This window comes from Aptenodytes forsteri, unplaced genomic scaffold, assembly GCF_000699145.1.
Source record: "Aptenodytes forsteri isolate BGI_AS27 unplaced genomic scaffold, ASM69914v1 Scaffold66, whole genome shotgun sequence".
Taxonomy (NCBI): Eukaryota; Metazoa; Chordata; class Aves; order Sphenisciformes; family Spheniscidae; genus Aptenodytes; species Aptenodytes forsteri.
This window is the reverse complement of record NW_008795131.1, coordinates 380451-394674: the sequence shown is the minus strand read 5'-3', so window position 1 is coordinate 394674 and position 14224 is coordinate 380451. Positions and strand designations below refer to the sequence as shown.

At 64.0% G+C, this 14224-nt stretch overlaps 2 protein-coding genes across 2 annotated transcripts in view; both read left to right on the top strand.

The window, feature by feature from the left end:
- KIAA0100 (KIAA0100 ortholog) overlaps window positions 1-13348 on the top strand; it is a 14725-nt gene extending 1377 nt beyond the window's left edge. The window contains exons 2-39 of the mRNA XM_009278304.1: window positions 163-292; window positions 574-620; window positions 906-1068; window positions 1148-1266; window positions 1850-1910; window positions 2131-2329; window positions 2494-2617; window positions 3006-3130; window positions 3216-3283; window positions 3387-3535; window positions 3788-3906; window positions 4149-4312; window positions 4454-4718; window positions 4839-5044; window positions 5210-6305; window positions 6554-6745; window positions 6839-7041; window positions 7121-7239; window positions 7313-7533; window positions 7677-7867; window positions 7953-8052; window positions 8127-8329; window positions 8690-8984; window positions 9097-9254; window positions 9376-9582; window positions 9701-9800; window positions 9996-10178; window positions 10472-10593; window positions 10672-10827; window positions 10910-11031; window positions 11116-11296; window positions 11376-11462; window positions 11566-11676; window positions 11763-11898; window positions 12141-12265; window positions 12609-12710; window positions 12819-12953; window positions 13166-13348. Coding sequence (XP_009276579.1) covers window positions 163-292; window positions 574-620; window positions 906-1068; window positions 1148-1266; window positions 1850-1910; window positions 2131-2329; window positions 2494-2617; window positions 3006-3130; window positions 3216-3283; window positions 3387-3535; window positions 3788-3906; window positions 4149-4312; window positions 4454-4718; window positions 4839-5044; window positions 5210-6305; window positions 6554-6745; window positions 6839-7041; window positions 7121-7239; window positions 7313-7533; window positions 7677-7867; window positions 7953-8052; window positions 8127-8329; window positions 8690-8984; window positions 9097-9254; window positions 9376-9582; window positions 9701-9800; window positions 9996-10178; window positions 10472-10593; window positions 10672-10827; window positions 10910-11031; window positions 11116-11296; window positions 11376-11462; window positions 11566-11676; window positions 11763-11898; window positions 12141-12265; window positions 12609-12710; window positions 12819-12953; window positions 13166-13348 — 6667 coding nt within the window. The remainder of the gene's footprint in view (window positions 1-162; window positions 293-573; window positions 621-905; window positions 1069-1147; window positions 1267-1849; window positions 1911-2130; window positions 2330-2493; window positions 2618-3005; window positions 3131-3215; window positions 3284-3386; window positions 3536-3787; window positions 3907-4148; window positions 4313-4453; window positions 4719-4838; window positions 5045-5209; window positions 6306-6553; window positions 6746-6838; window positions 7042-7120; window positions 7240-7312; window positions 7534-7676; window positions 7868-7952; window positions 8053-8126; window positions 8330-8689; window positions 8985-9096; window positions 9255-9375; window positions 9583-9700; window positions 9801-9995; window positions 10179-10471; window positions 10594-10671; window positions 10828-10909; window positions 11032-11115; window positions 11297-11375; window positions 11463-11565; window positions 11677-11762; window positions 11899-12140; window positions 12266-12608; window positions 12711-12818; window positions 12954-13165) is intronic.
- A 390-nt stretch (window positions 13349-13738) lies between these two features.
- The window catches only part of LOC103898094 (sperm-associated antigen 5), a 15041-nt gene continuing 14555 nt past the window's right edge, over window positions 13739-14224 (top strand). Inside the window, exon 1 of the mRNA XM_019471760.1 lies at window positions 13739-13852. Within this exon, the coding sequence (XP_019327305.1) occupies window positions 13739-13852 (114 nt within the window). The remainder of the gene's footprint in view (window positions 13853-14224) is intronic.

Genomic DNA, 14224 nt, shown 5'->3' with positions numbered 1-14224 from the left:
ACCCTGCAGCGTGTCTGCCCCAGCTTGGGGCACCCGTGGCGACAGGCCTCTGCCCAGGGAGCCCCCGTCCAGCTGTGGGTGCTGGAGCTGGCGCTCGAAGGGCAAAGAGGGTCCCAGCGCCCAGCGGGGAGGCTGACCCTAGCCTTCCGCCTGTCCCCGCAGGTGGCTGGCGTGTCGCCTGGCCGTCACCTGGTGCCGGCAGAAGCTTCACGCGGAGCTGAAGATCGGCTCCTTTGGCTTCTTCTGGGCCCAGAACATCAGCCTCAAGTTCCAGCGGGAGCAGCAGACTGTGGTGGGTACCCGGGCGAGGGGTGGTCGCAGGCAGACGAGGGCAGGCAGGACACTGCCGTCACTTCCAGGCTGGCAGCAAGTCCCTGCAGCCGAGCTCCTGTCGCGCAGCCCCATAGCTGGTGCCAGGCCCTTCCTCCCATGGCCAAACTTGGGGTTTTTGGATGCTCCCCGATTCTCCCCGCATGATGCCAGGCATTGGGAGCAGAGCAGGAACACCGGGATGAGCATCACAACGCAGAACCAAGTTGTTTTTTTCTCTGACCTACCTGTGCGTCCTTGCAGGAGATCGACAACGTCTGGATCTCCAGTAAACTGAGCCGGGAGCTGCCGTACGTACCCCCACCCCAGCTCCCTCCCTGCTCTCTTTGGGGGGTCTGGCTCATCCCTGGCCCCACTGACTGTGGTTCTGCTGCCTTTACACCTTTCTGCAGTGCCTGTTTCCCCACGGTCTGCTCTGTGTGGGAGTGAAGCACCCTTCTTCAGGGTGGCAGTGTCGTGCAGATGCTCTTGTGCCGGTCCTGCGTGTCCCCAGGGCGAGGGGACATCCCTGGCGATGGGGCCAGGTGTGCCATGTGCAAGCTCTTGTAAGAGTTGCCCGTGCTGTTCTTCTGCAGACGCTACTTTGAGCTGTGTTTTGGTGAGGTGCGAATCCGCACCGATCTCCAGAAGGGCCCTGGGTTCCAGCCGTCCATCCCAGAGGCTCCCGGAGAAGCTGATGGAAACGAAAGCAGAGCAGACCTGACTCTTAAACCCTCCCTGCTGAGGCTCCTAAGCCAGGTGAGACACTGGCTTGGTGAGAGGCTGCTGTGGGCTGCGCTGCTGTCAGACATCCCTCACAGCAGCACCTTCCCCCCAGCTCTTTTCCATCCACGTGGACTCCATCAACATCATCGTTCTGCACGTGGCCACCTCGGAGTCTCTCTGGCACATCCAGGCCAGCAAGACCCGTCTCCTCCTGAATGGCGACGGGAAGAGGTAACGCTGTGCTCGTGTGCTGCTCTGCTCCCCCAGCCTGGCCCTGGGTCCCAGGGGGCAGGGAGGCTCCTCTGACCCCAGCCAGGCTCCCTGGTGTCTCGCCTCATCAACATCATCGTTCTGCACGTGGCCACCTCGGAGTCTCTCTGGCACATCCAGGCCAGCAAGACCCGTCTCCTCCTGAATGGCGACGGGAAGAGGTAACGCTGTGCTCGTGTGCTGCTCTGCTCCCCCAGCCTGGCCCTGGGTCCCAGGGGGCAGGGAGGCTCCTCTGACCCCAGCCAGGCTCCCTGGTGTCTCACCTTGCTCCATCCCACTCGGCAGCATCCCATGTCACCTGTGATGTGACACATTAACCTCCTCCGAGGCTGGTCTGGTCCCTTTTCCCTTCACGGGAAGCTCAAGTTGTGTGTTCTCCAAATTACAAGTCGCTGCGCTGTGCACAGAGTTAGGGTGTGCTCTGCTTTTGGGAGGACTTGGAGCCGGGACCTGGGGTCCCTGTGTCCCACAGAAAAGGGAGGGCAGGGGCTTGCTTCGGAGGCAGCAGGGCCCGCAGCCTCCATCTGTTCTCTGCTCTCCCCAGCCTGACCTGCGAGGTGAGCCTGACAAAGGTGAACAGCAAAGTGCTCCGGAGCAGCCAGCTGGTGAGTGCTGGGGAAGGGAGAAATTCAACACTTCGGGCCTGGGCACTGGCTCTTTGGGACACCCCGAGGACCTGTTCCAGCCCGTCCCCGAGGCTGGGCGATGTTGCAAGGCTCCTGCAAGGCTCTGGGCTCCGTGCTGTGCCCAGCGCTTCACCCGCAGCATCCACCGGCAGGGAGTTGGGTGACTCCCCGTGCACTCCTTGCCCGTGTCCTGGTACAGGATGACACCTGCCTGGCGGAGCTGGCCCTGGCGCTCTCCCTCTCACTGGAGATCAGCAGCAAGCGGCGGCTGGTGGGCGTCAGGCTGCGCGTCTGGACCCTGCAGGCAGAGCTGCACGAAGGGCTCTTCTGCAGCCCGCTGCTGCACCGCGTCGCTGGCAGGGCCCAGCGCAGCAGCGCGGGGGAACAGCACAGCTCAGGTCAGGGATGGGGACAGGGACAAGCTCTGGGCAGGGCAGGGGCTGGCAGCCCCCAACTTGCACCGGAGCCAGAGGGATTTGGCTGTGCCATCGCTCCCTCCCACTGCGGGGCCGTGGGGGTTTGGGCAAGAGCCTTCCGGTGACTCTTGTGTGTCCCTCTCCAGGCCCCGGGGAGCCCCTGAAGTCCCTGTCTCTGCTGAGCAGGGACACGCTGCAGCTCATCCCCGGGAGGGTGGAGGTGAAGCTGGAGAACACCAGCGTGGTGCTGTCTATGAACAGCCAGAAGAGGTAAGGAGGCAGGTGGAGGGGGAGGCTGTCCTAGCCCCGATCAGCACTGGGGACAGGGACCTGGGGACAGCTGTGCCATTCCCTGCTCGTCCCTTGCTCTGCCAGACCGCAGAGAGTGAGTCCTAGATCCCACCCCAGTGGGAAGGACTGAGCTTGGCCTGGGGCCAGGCTCTTGGGGAAGGAGAAAGGCACGTGAGCTAGTCCTCCAGTAGGACAGCCTGATGGGATCCTCTGCTGATGGGATGAGAGCGCTGGGCTGGGCTGCAGCTGGGCACTGGCTGGTGTCTTTGTCCGTGCCAGCGTGCCGGTCAGCTGGGGATGAGGGATGGGGAGATGAAGGACATGACGGTGCAGTTCCCTTCTGGCAGTGACTCCCTGCTTCTCACAGGCACCTCACCTGGAGCCTGAAGCTGCTGCAGTTTCTATATCAGCGTGAAGAGGAACAGATCCCGCTGCGCAACTTCACGCCCACCTCAGACCTGGACCAAATGAGTGTAGACCTCCAGCTGGAGGGCAAGTAGCCAGGAGGACACCTGTGGGACAGGGCTGCCGTCACCGCCCTCCGCCACCCCTCACTTCTGCTCCTCTCTCTCCCCAGATGGCCTTCTCCTGTCCCAGAGCCGCCAGCGCATCGTGTGCCTCAACTCCCTGAAGACCAGCGTGCAGGTGAGCGGGCGCTGGGCACGGTCCTGTCCCCTGGGCGGGGAGGGGGGGGCTGGTTTGGCTCCTGGCACGAGCTTTTTGCCACCCTGCCCTCTCCCTGCTCTAGGTCACAGCCATTGACCTCTCGGCTGCTGTGCTGCTCAATACCTGCATCATCCACTACCGCCACCAAGAGTTTTCGCACTGGCTGGGCCTGTTGGCACAGGAATACAGGTGCCAGGCGGTGCCTATCCCCAACCAAGGGCACAAGGGAAGGTAAAGTCAGCCTCAGCGCAGCTGCTGGTATCGCAGCTTGTTTCCTCTTGCCTGCCGCCCTCTGGCAGGGTGCTCAGGCACACAGCACCTTCTCTGCCCTGTGCACAGCCCCTGGGACGGGGAGGCTGGTACAGAGGGCGGTGGGCAGTTGGAGGGTCCCTGCGGAGAGGGCGTCCCTCTGGGCCTGCTCCCTGCCAGGCTCTGTGGCAGGCAGCGCCCCAGTAACAGCCCGTCCCTGCTTGTCCCCTGCAGGAGCTATCCCCAAATCATAGCGCCCATCATCCTGTGTGCCTCGCTGTCCAACGTCAATGTGTCAGTGCAGCTGGGGGACACGCCGCCCTTCGCCTTGGGCTTCAACTCCGTCTCTGCAGGTGCGGGCTGGCAGCTGGCACCAGGGTGGCTGCTGGGCTCTTCTGGGGGTTTGGTGGCTCTGCCAGAGAGGCACCAGGACGGGAATGGGGAGGGCCGTGCCGCCTCTGTGCTTGCCCATGTCTGTGTCTGGCCAGGGGCTGTGGACCCCTGCCTGGTTGGGTCTGGGTTGCCCCTGTTCAGGGGCAGCAGAGCAGGCAGCAGCGAGCCGTGGCTGCACTCACCCCCTCCTCTCTGTCCACAGACTACCAGCACCTGCGACCACAGAGCGTGCACCAGCGAGTGGTGCTGGCCGTGGACCACCTCTGCTGGCGCGTGGGCAACGACTCGCACATCCAGCGTGCCCCGCATCCCCCCAACATGCACGTGTGGGGAGAAGCCCTCATCCTCGACTCCTTCAACCTGCAGGTGAGGGGCGAGCCGAGGGGGCGAGGGGTGGCTCTCAGGGGGCGGGCTGCCCATCTGGAACCCCATGCAGGCAGCACGGGGACTCGTGGAGGCATGGGGACGTCCTGCAGCCTGAGACTGATCGTCCTGTTTGTCCTGCAGGGCAGCTACAACCAGCCCCTGGGCACGTCCAGCGCCCAGTCGGACACGCTCTTCCTGGACTGCACCATCCGGGGTTTGCAAGTGGAGTCGTCGGACACCTGCACCGAGTGCCTGGCCAGGGTCCTGCCCCTGTTCTGCCCACGGCCCAGTGGAGCTGAGCTTGCCAAGCAGCCGCCCTCTGCCTCAAGCGAGGCCTGGGGGCTGCTCTGGAAGGTGGATCTGAAGGTGGAGGATGTGAACCTTTTCACGCTCTCAGCCCTGGTGGGTAAGTGGCATCCAGGCTGATCCCAGATGGCTGTCCTGGAACAGGCCTGCTGTCAGAGGAACCTGGCATGTCGTGGTGTGCCTCCTCCGTGCCTCCAGCACTGACGTGCCGTCTCTCTAGGCGCCCTGGAGCTGCGGCTGGACACGCTGACCGTCCTGGGGAGTGCTGAGAGCTGCACGGTCAGCGTCCAGGGCATGGTGCTGGCCTTGGTGAAGAGCATCACGGAGAAGATGCAGCCGTGCTGCAAAGCTCCTGCCATCCCCAACCCGGTGGCCAACCTCTCCATGCTCTCCGTCACCTACCACAGCAGCATCCGCTCCCTGGAGGTTGGTGTGGGCCTCGGGTCTCTGCTTTATCCTGTACTGGTGGGATTGGGATGGATGGCGCAGGGAGAGGATTGGCTGGCACCAAAAGGTGCTGGAGAGGAGAATGGGGATGTGCTGTGCTGGACCCAGCAGTGACTTGGTGCCTGCTCGCTCTCTCTGCTGTAGGTGCAGTGCGGTGAGGGGCTGGCGGTGCTGTGGAGCCCGCCGGACCACATGCACTTGTACCATCACACCCTGGCCACCCTGCAGTGCCACGAAGCCTTGCAGAGCGCCCTTGGCCACAGGGCGCCTCATTCCCTGCCCTCAGAGAGCCCAGCGTCCCACCCGGCCACCCCTACTGAGACACCGGGGCCCCTCCAGCCAGATGGGACCCCCCCCAAAAGACTTCTGTCCCTGTCACTGGAGCTGAGCTCTGCCAAGCTCACAGCCTTTGTCTCCGAAGCCAACTACATCAGCCTGGCTGCCGAAAGGACCTCCGTGAGCTGGCATGGCAGTGCCCTGCACGGCTACTGCCCTGAGCTGGCCGCCGGCTTTGACGGACACAGCATCTTCAGCTTCAAGGAGGTGGAGGTGAAGCTCCTGCCAGAGCTGGAGGAGGTCATCTTGCACCGCTGCACCTTCCCCACCCTGCGCACCCTCCGCAACCGCGGCTGGGCCTTCTCCTTTGCCAGCGTGACCATCGAGTTCCCCTACCAGTACGACTTCTCCCGCACGCTGGATGCTGCCGTGGGCGTGCAGAAGTGGCTGAAAGGTCTGCATCGGCGCAGGCGCCCTGCCAGCACGGCACTGCCCCCTGACCTCCTGCTCAAAGTGACGCACTTCTCCTGGGTCTTCCTGGACGACGTCTTCGAGGTCAAGTTACGAGACAACTACGAGCTGATGAAGGACGAGAGCAAGGAGAGCGCCAAGCGCTTGCAGCTGCTGGACACCAAGGTGGCTGCGCTGCGCAAGCAACACGGCGAGCTGCTGCCTGCCCGCAAGATCGAGGAGCTCTATGCCTCGCTGGAGAAGAAGAACATCGAGATCTACATCCAGCGCTCGCGGCGCCTCTATGCCAACACGCCCATGCGGAGGGCCCTCCTCACCTGGACCCTGGCCCACCTGGAGCTGGTGGCCATGGCCGATGAGTCCTTTCACGGCACGGAGCGTGTGTTGGAGCAGATGAGGGACCTGGATGGTGTCAGCCCGTTCCCCCCTGAGGGTCTGGAGATGGTCACCCAGTGGTGCCGCATGATGAAGGGCAGAGTTGGCAGCTTCTTTGGTGAGTTGCTTCGTGTGAGGGTGCCCATGGAGGACAGCATGGAGGCTGCATGGCCTGGGGTCCCAGGACAGGGACCTGCTGGCACCACGTGATGCGTAACCAAGCAGGGGAAATGATTTTTGGAGGTTCGAGGGAGCGGGAAGGGAGCAGAGATGTGACAGGACAGTGGCTCCTGCTGTGGCCCAGAGTGGGGGAGCAGGGCAGTGTCCCTTTGCTGCCCCATCTCTCAGCCCTTCCTCTGCCCGCAGTGCGGATCCGCGACTACCCTCGCTACCTCTTTGAGATCCGGAACTGGCAGCTCTCGGGCCGGCTGATCGGAGCCGAGCAGTGCGGCCAGGCCTGCTCCCGGCGCCGCCAGGTCCTGAAGCTGGGGCTGCCCTGGGGGGACGCGACGGTGGAGAGGAACATGCCGCCCTTGCAGTTCTACCACGACTTCCACTGTAAGAGCTGGAGGGGCAGGGGGGCTCTGTGCCGGGGTGGGGACAGGGCTGCGTGGGACATGCAAAGGGCTGAGCCAACCTCTGTGTCCCCAGCTGAGATCTCCCAGTACACCATCGTGTGGGGGCCCTGCTGGGACCCGGCCTGGACCCTGATCGGCCAGTGCGTGGATCTCCTCACCAAGCCCTCAGAGGACCCCAGCGCCCCATTGCCCTGGTGGGACAAGAGCCGCCTTCTCTTCCACGGGGACTGGCACATGGACATCGAACAGGCCAACCTGCACCAGCTGGCCACCGAGGTGGGTGCTGCCGGGATAGGGAGCAGAGCCCGGCGTGGGGCTGGCTCACGCCTGCCTCTCCCCACACTTGTCCTTGCAGGACCCCTACAACACCACAGAGAACATGCACTGGGAGTGGAGCCACCTCTCCTTCCATTGGAAGCCCGGGCAGTTCGTCTTCAAGGGCAACCTGGACATCAACGTCCGGACGGCCTCCAAGTGAGTGTGGGCCCGGGAGCGTGGGGGCTGCCACCGGTGCCGGGGGGTAACCGGGGTCTCTTTTCCCATTCAGATATGATGACTGCTGCTTCCTGCACCTGCCCGACCTGTGCACGACGCTGGACCTGCGGTGGCTGTGCCACGGGAACCCCCACGACCACCACGGCGTGGTGCTGCGCTCCCCCGAGTTCCTGCCCGAGGTGCCGGTGGGGCAGCAGTACGACTCCTACCGTGCCTTCCGCTCCGAGAACCTCAACCTCTCCATCCGGATGGACCTGACACGGCCCAGTGAGGGTGGGTGACAGCGCCCTGGGGATCCCTCAGGGGCGAGGGGGATGGGACAGGGCTTGCTGGTTTTAGTGATCCTTATCGGTCCTGGGTTGGGTGCTGCCGTGTCCCTGCCCCATGGTGCTGGCTGACAGCGGGTGTATTCTCAGAGCACTCCCAGCCCCGGATCCTGCTCTACAGCAGCACCCTCCGCTGGATGCAGAACTTTTGGGCCACGTGGACCAGCGTGACGCGCCCCATCTGCCGCGGGAAGCTCTTCAACAACATGAAACCCACTAAGAAGAAGCTGGGGCAGCATTACAAGCAGCTGTCTTATACTGCGCTCTTCCCCCGGCTGCAGGCAAGTCGTGGGGGTGGGCGTCCGGTGTTACCTCCCCGTTCTGCCTGCGCTGGGCTCTCAGCCTCTGCTTTCTGCTCCCTCACAGGTGCATTACTGGGCCTCTTTTGCCCAGCAGCGGGGGATCCAGGTGGAGTGCTGCCAAGGGCACATCTTCACTCGCGGCACCCAGCGGCTCATCCCACAAGGTGAGGGGGGGTCCTGCCGGCAGTGCTTCCAGGCAGGGCAGGGCCCCGGCTGACCCCCTCTCCCTGTCCCCCAGCCGGCACGGTGATGCGACGCCTGATTTCGGAATGGAGCATCACACAGATGGTGAGTGACCTGAGCCAGGTCACCGTGCACCTCATGGCCTCCACTTGCGATGAGAACGCTGACCACCGGCTCGACACCCTGGTGAAGAAAACCCACCTGCTGAGCCTGTCCTCCCTCACCTACCAGAGGCACAGCAACCGCATGGCTGAGGAGGTACTGCCGCAAACACACGGGGCATGGCAAGTGTAACCCAGGCTGCGCTGGCCTGATGGCATCCCCCTGGGACAAGGGGACCTTGGTTTTTGGGTGCAGTGGGGGAGGGATTTGGCTGGAGAGGAGACAGACCTGCAGGGCCTCTGATCTCCTGAGTGCCTGGCCAAAGGGATGCCTTGTTCCAGCCACAGGATCCCTGGTATGGGTCCCTGCTGTAGGGCTCTGGGGTGGTCCCCCGGGCTCTGGTCCCCGTGCCCTGCCTCCGGGGACTGGCAGGGCTCCCAGCCCCTGTGTGTGAAGCCCGTGGACAGGGACTGTGGGTGGCTTTGCTGTGCTGAGGCTCTGACCCTCTGTGCCTAGGAGCTGCCACTGCGGGATGGGGACGATGGTTTCCACACGCACCAGCTGCACCTGGTGGACCTGCGGGCGTCCTGGACCACCACCAACAGGGACATCGCCTTCGGCCTCTACGACGGCTACAAGAAAGCGGCTGTGCTCAAACGCAACCTGTCCACCGAGGCCCTGAAGGGGCTGAAGATCGACACGCAGCTGCAAGCCAAAAAGCTGAAACGGGGCCCACTCTCCGCTCACTCCGTCCCTGCCAGAGTGACCGCTCCCGTCATCAGCGGCCGTCCTGAGAGAGCCTCCTCGGGGGGTGAGCACAGCAGGGAGGGGAGCAATGGGAAACCCAAAGCCATGCCTACCTTCACCCCGTCGCCCCCAGCCAGCCCCTCGCAGCCTCGCGCTGACCCTTTCTTTTTCCCCAGGGGCCTACATGCTGCAGAAGCTCATTGAGGAGACGGACAAGTTCGTGGTCTTCACAGAGGAGGAGTCGGGGGCTAGTGAGCAGCTGTGCGGCATCGCCGCCTGCCAAACCGATGACATCTACAACCGCAACTGCCTCATCGAGCTGGTCAACTGCCAGGTACCTGCCCTCAGCCAGCCAGCCCATCCCCACGCTCTCCGCTTCCCACGGCTTTGCTGTGAGAGGGGCCGTCCCTGGCCCGGAAGGGCTTGTCTGCCCCCCAGGGTCTCTCCCCCCGCAGATGGTGCTGCGCGGCGCGGAGACAGAGGGCTGCGTGATTGTGTCCGCCGCGAAGGCCCAGCTGCTGCAGTGCCAGCACCACCCCGCCTGGTACGGGGACACGCTGAAGCAGAAGACGTCCTGGACCTGCTTGCTGGATGGCATGCAGTACTTCGCCACGACGGAGAGCGGCCCCACCGAGAGGGAGCACGGGCAGCTCTGGCTGGAGGTGAGCAGCTCGGGGTGGCTGTGATGGGTGAGCTGCGTGGGGGACAGGCAGCGCTGACGGTGCCCTGGCCAAGGCAGGGAGAGCAGGGACAGCCAGTGGTGCCTCCTTGTGTCCCCAGGTGAAAAATATTGAGGAGCATCGGCAACGGAGCCTGGACTCGGTGCAGGAGCTGATGGAGAGCGGGCAGGCGGTGGGGGGCATGGTCAGCACCACCACAGGTACTGCCCACAGAGCTGGCTGCTGTGCCTACCCCAATCCCGCTCCTGTGTGACCCCAAGGCTGGTGAAGCTGAGAGCGCCTGGCCTGTCCCCAGACAGCTCCAGGAGCTGGCTGATGCTCTGAGCCCTGCGCCGTGGGGTCCCCAACGTGCCGGGACATGGCGCTCTGACCGTGGCCCTCCTGCCTGTTCCCAGACTGGAACCAGCCCTCAGAAGCCCAGCAGACCCAGCAGGTGCAGAGGATCATCTCTCGCTGCAGCTGCCGCATGTACTATATCAGCTACAGCCATGACATTGACCCTGAGCTGGCTACGCAGATAAAGCCCCCCGAGACTCCTGCCAACCAGGAGAAGGAGGATCTGCTGAAGAAGCAGGAGGGTGAGTACATCCAGGCAGTGTACCTCAGGGGGTAGAGCTCTGGGCTGACCCACAGGTGCTGGCTAAGTCCAGGGATGGTCTGTCTTGGCCCTGCTGTGATCAGAGGGGTGCATACGGGAGGGGTCCCCAGCCACGCGGCAGTGCACCAGATGATGCTGGACGTGCTGTGCCTACTGGAGCCGGTGTAACCGCCTTGGCTCATTCCCCATCCCTCTCCATCTCTGGCTGGCCCCCACATGCATCCCGTTTCTGGCCATGCTGAGGCCCCACTTGCCCTTTGTGTGTCCCTGCAGGAGCTGTGGACACATTCACACTGATCCACCACGACCTGGAGATCTCCACCAATCCCGCGCAGTATGCCATGATCCTTGACATAGTCAACAACCTGCTGCTCCATGTGGAGCCCAAACGCAAGGTACCCATGAGGCTTCAGGTCACCGTGTCACTCGCTGCACCCAGGGCAATCCTAACATTCACCTATCCCTGTGTGCAGGAGCACAGCGAGAAGAAACAACGGGTCCGCTTCCAGCTGGAAATCTCCAGCAACCCCGAGGAGCAGCGCAGCAGTATCCTACACCTGCAAGAGGCCGTCAGGCAGCACGTTGCCCAGATCCGGCAGCTGGAGAAGCAGATGTACTCCAACGTGAAGGTGAGCCTGCATCCCGGCAGGGCCTGGCTCCCCGGGGTCCCTGCTTCGGGGCAGAGGGTGCTGAGGGTTGTCTGTCCTTCAGTCCCTGCAGGACGACAGCAAAAACGAGAGCCTGCTTGACCTCAACCACAGGCTGCAGCAGCAGCTGAGCCAGGAGAAAGCTGACCTGCAGCTGGAGAGCGAGGAGCTGAACATACTGATCAGGTAGGGGCCATCTCTGGCTTCCCCAGCGTTGTATCCCCCTTACTCAAGGGTTCCCACGTCCCAGTGGTCCCCTCTCTGCTGCAGGTGCTTCAAGGACTTCCAGCTGCAGCGAGCCAACAAGATGGAGCTGCGAAAGCAGCCGGAAGACGTGAGCGTGGCGCGGCGGACTGAGTTCTACTTTGCCCAGGCACGCTGGCGCCTGACCGAGGAGGACGGGCAGCTGGGCATAGCCGAGCTGGAGCTCCAACGCTTCCTCTACAGCAAGGTACCGAGCCGGCTGGTAGCACCCGCAGCGCCCGAGCCAGGGCCCGGGACACACAGGGCTGATGGGTCTGTGTGTGCAGGTCAACAAGTCTGACGACACGGCCGAACATCTGCTGGAACTGGGCTGGGTCACGATGAACAACCTCCTGCCCAACGCTGTGTACAAGGCAAGCGGCAGCCTGGGGGAGCAGCCCTGCACCCTGGGGACCCACGGGTGGCCTGGCCAGGGTGGCCTGGCCTCACCCCGGCCACCCACCCTCTTCCCTGCAGGTGGTGCTGCGTCCCCAGAGCTCCTGCCAGTCCGGCCGGCAGCTGGCACTGAGGATCTTCAGCAAGGTCCGGCCGCCCGTGGGAGGCATCTCCATCAAGGAGCACTTCGAGGTGCCAGGGCCGGGCCGGGAGGTGGCAGGGTCCTCGCGGGGCGCGGGCAGCGTGTGCCCGGCTCTGACGTGCCTCTCTCCTCGCAGGTGAACGTGGTACCCCTCACCATCCAGCTTACCCACCAGTTCTTCCACAGGATGATGGGTTTCTTCTTCCCCGGCCGCAACGTGGAGGAGGAGGAGGTGGGGGATGAGGAAGACAAGTCCAAGCTGGTGACAACAGGTGAGAGGCTCGTGGTCACCCTCCTCCCTGGCACCCGAGCGATGTCCTTGAGCAGCTCTGGCTGCGTGTCCGGGATGTGTTTGTGGGCTGCTGCAGGCAGGCCACGTGTCGAGGAACAGGGACTCGTGGTCTCCCCTGTGGGCAGGGAGCCGGTGGGGAGAGCAGCGAAGCTGGGAGGGGTCTGGGTCACGGCTAAGCCCCAGCCGGACATCAACCACCACCTCCCACCCTGTTTGTCCCAGGGATCCCCGTGGTGAAGCCGCGGCAGCTGATTGTGGCCGATGACTCGCTGGGCCCTGGGAAGGGAGTCGCTCAGGGACTGAATCGGACATCAGGGGTCAGAAGATCATTCCGAAAAGCACCTGAGGTACCTGCTGCTGCCTTGAGGGGGGAATCTGGGAGAGTCGTGCTGTGGAGCCAGTCTGTTTTCCCTCGGCTGCAGGGCTGGGCAGCCATGTCCTCCCCTGCTTGCTTGTCCGTTTTCTCTTGCTCCCTCCCACCATGAGGATTTGCATCCTTTACAGCCAAGCACCTGCACGCTTGATGTGATCCCTGCAGCATCTCATTTTCCTAACACCATGCCAGAGCAGCTCTCACCTCTCCCCGGTGAAGCAATGCCATGGCCTAGTGCCCAGCTGTCCCTTCCCTGCTGGTTCCTGGCTGTGTCCCCTCTCCTTCCCTTCTGCTCATGGCTCCTGCTCTGTCCCCAGCATCCCGTGGATGACATCGACAAGATGAAGGAGCGCGCAGCCATGAACAACTCCTTCATCTACATCAAGATCCCGCAGGTGCCACTCTGCGTCAGCTACAAGGTGCGGGGGGCCGGCGGGACGGGGCATGCTGAGGAGGGGGCACAGCCCTTCCGGCTGGGGGGTGGCCTGGGGCATCATCCCACGCTGCCTGACACCCCTGTCACCCAGGGCGAGAAAAACAGCGTGGACTGGGGCGACCTGAACCTGGTGCTGCCGTGCCTGGAGTACCACAACAACACGTGGACGTGGCTGGACTTTGCCATGGCGGTGAAGAGGGACAGTCGCAAAGCCCTGGTGGCACAGGTACGTGGGACTCCATCCCGCGGTGCCTCCTTCCTGCTCGCAGGGAGGCTGCCGGAGCCGCTCTGCCCAGGACGGAGGTGGTAACCCTGCAGCGGGCGGCAGGTTCTCCAGAGCGGGAAGCAGCCGCACTGGCTCAGCAGCTCAGGCTCTCACCTACGCCGAGGAGCCTGGGTGCGGCCGTGGGGTGCTGAGCCCCCTAAATCCTGGGGCAGGTGATCAAAGAGAAGCTACGCCTGAAGCCGGCGGCGGGCACGGAGGCCCGGGGGAAGCTGGAGAACAAATCGGATGGGACCATCCAGCAGCAGGAGGAGGACGAGAAGGCGCGTCTGCTCATCGGGCTGAGCGTGGGTGAGAAGAACCCCAGCAAGAAGTCGATCTTCGGCAGGCGCAAATGACGGCAAGCCCAGCCCCCTAAATCCTGGGGCATCAAAGAGAAGCTACGCCTGAAGCCGGCGGCGGGCACGGAGGCCCGGGGGAAGCGGAGGACAAAATCGGATGGGACCATCCAGCAGCAGGAGGAGGACGAGAAGGCGCGTCTGCTCATCGGGCTGAGCGTGGGGCCTGGGTGCGGCCGTCGGGTGCTGAGCCCCCTAAATCCTGGGGCAGGTGATCAAAGAGAAGCTACGCCTGAAGCCGGCGGCGGGCACGGAGGCCCGGGGGAAGCTGGAGAACAAATCGGATGGGACCATCCAGCAGCAGGAGGAGGACGAGAAGGCGCGTCTGCTCATCGGGCTGAGCGTGGGTGAGAAGAACCCCAGCAAGAAGTCGATCTTCGGCAGGCGCAAATGACGGCAGCACCCGGCTGGCCGGGAAGGGACTGGGGCGCCCCGTGCTCTCCCCTCCGGAGGGGCACCCCTATGGTGGGGGGGGCCGCGCTGCTCGGCACGGCGATGCCTGAGGTGGGGGTTAGCCACGCGCAGGCCCTCAGCAGCCCCGTTGCTGTGGGGCAGGGGTGCGGCAGCACGGGGATGTGGGGCGCAGCGTGCTCCGGGGCCGCTTCGTGGGGTGCAGACCCCCGTGCCAAGGGCTCCCGTGAGCTTCCCCCCTCCCCGCTGCGCGGGTGCTGGGCCCGGCCCCTGGGCCTGGTGAAGCAGCAGGATCGCTCCAGGCTGGGAGTAAGGGGAATGGGAAAGAGTTTAAATAAAGAGTTTTTAATTTGGAACAGTCTTGGGCCAGCGGCTCGTTACTCACCTCCCCATTCACGCCGCAGTGCCGGGCTCAGCGCCGTCCCCCCTCTCAGCTCGGCAGCACCCCACCTGCTGTGGCTTCAC